The following is a 1,123-nucleotide window of genomic DNA, read 5'->3' on the forward strand; positions in this document are numbered from 1 at the left end:
TTCACTAATATTGCAGCAATTTCAACAACTTGAGGATCATCCAATTCCATTTCAGAATCCTCATCAGTCTGTGTCAGGATCTGATGATTCATCAGTATCTGACATCTCAACCATATTCCTTCTTCTTGAATTCTTAGTGGCCCTTTCCTTGTTCTTGTGAGTTTCAGAATTGGGTGCTACAACCTTCATTTTCTGTCCTTTCCTCTTCTTCCTTTGTTAGATCTCCAAATGATGGGTTTTCAGCATCCGATAGACTTCATCCAGTGACAGTTGATCAAGATTATACTGATGACTGAAAATGGATGCCTCTGTATACCATTCATCAAATAGAGCCCTTAGAAACTTGGTGTTCGAATCCTCTCTATCATATTCCTTTCCAACTAAGGACAGATCATTCAACAATGTCAGAAATCTGTCATAAGTGTCAGTAATGGTTTCTTCAGGCTTAACATCAAACTTTTCATACTCTTTAATAAGAACATCCCTTCTATTATTCTTGATTGCCAATGTTCCTAGATACTGAGTTTCCAAATCATCCCATATAGCTTTCGCAGTCTTGCACAGAATGATTCTGTTTGACATAACATCGTCCAAACTGTTGTGAAGAATATTTCTAAAATTAGCATCATTAAGCATTACTTCATTCTCAGGATCTGACCATTCAGATTTCTCTTTCCTGATATAGAGTTCAGGAACTGTTGTTGTCATTGGCACAACCTTTTCAGGATAAGAAGGTCCATGATTGATTATATCAACATAAGCATCATCAATGGCTTCAAGAAATATTAGCATCTTTACTCTCCAAGTCAAGTAGTCATCCTTTTTCAGGAATGGGATCTTCATGCTTTCATGCTTACTTCTTGACATCATGATCTTTTCTAATTAACAATCAATAAGACTGCTCTGATACCACTTGTTACCCAGTAAATGATAATTGTTTAAGGGGTTGGATATAATTATCAAACAATTTGATATCAAGAAATTAAAGTAAGAATAAATGAATCAAATAATAGTTTATTAATTCTATTATAAACTGTTACAAAACACTCTCAAGAAAATTAATATTCTTGAGAGCTGCTAGGTTATGATAATACTCAAGAAATGCACACCCTAAAAGATAACC

The 1,123-nt window shown here is 34.6% G+C and overlaps 1 protein-coding gene across 1 annotated transcript; it reads right to left on the minus strand.

Annotated features, from left to right (window-relative positions):
- Window positions 1-216: 216 nt before the first annotated feature.
- Window positions 217-867, minus strand: LOC141671569 (uncharacterized). Its single transcript, XM_074478184.1, has one exon. It carries the CDS (start codon window positions 865-867, stop codon window positions 217-219), a length of 651 nt encoding a protein of 216 aa, XP_074334285.1.
- Window positions 868-1,123: the final 256 nt, after the last annotated feature.

The sequence above is a fragment of the Apium graveolens genome, chromosome 1 (assembly GCF_009905375.1).
Source record: "Apium graveolens cultivar Ventura chromosome 1, ASM990537v1, whole genome shotgun sequence".
In the NCBI taxonomy this organism is placed as follows: Eukaryota; Viridiplantae; Streptophyta; class Magnoliopsida; order Apiales; family Apiaceae; genus Apium; species Apium graveolens.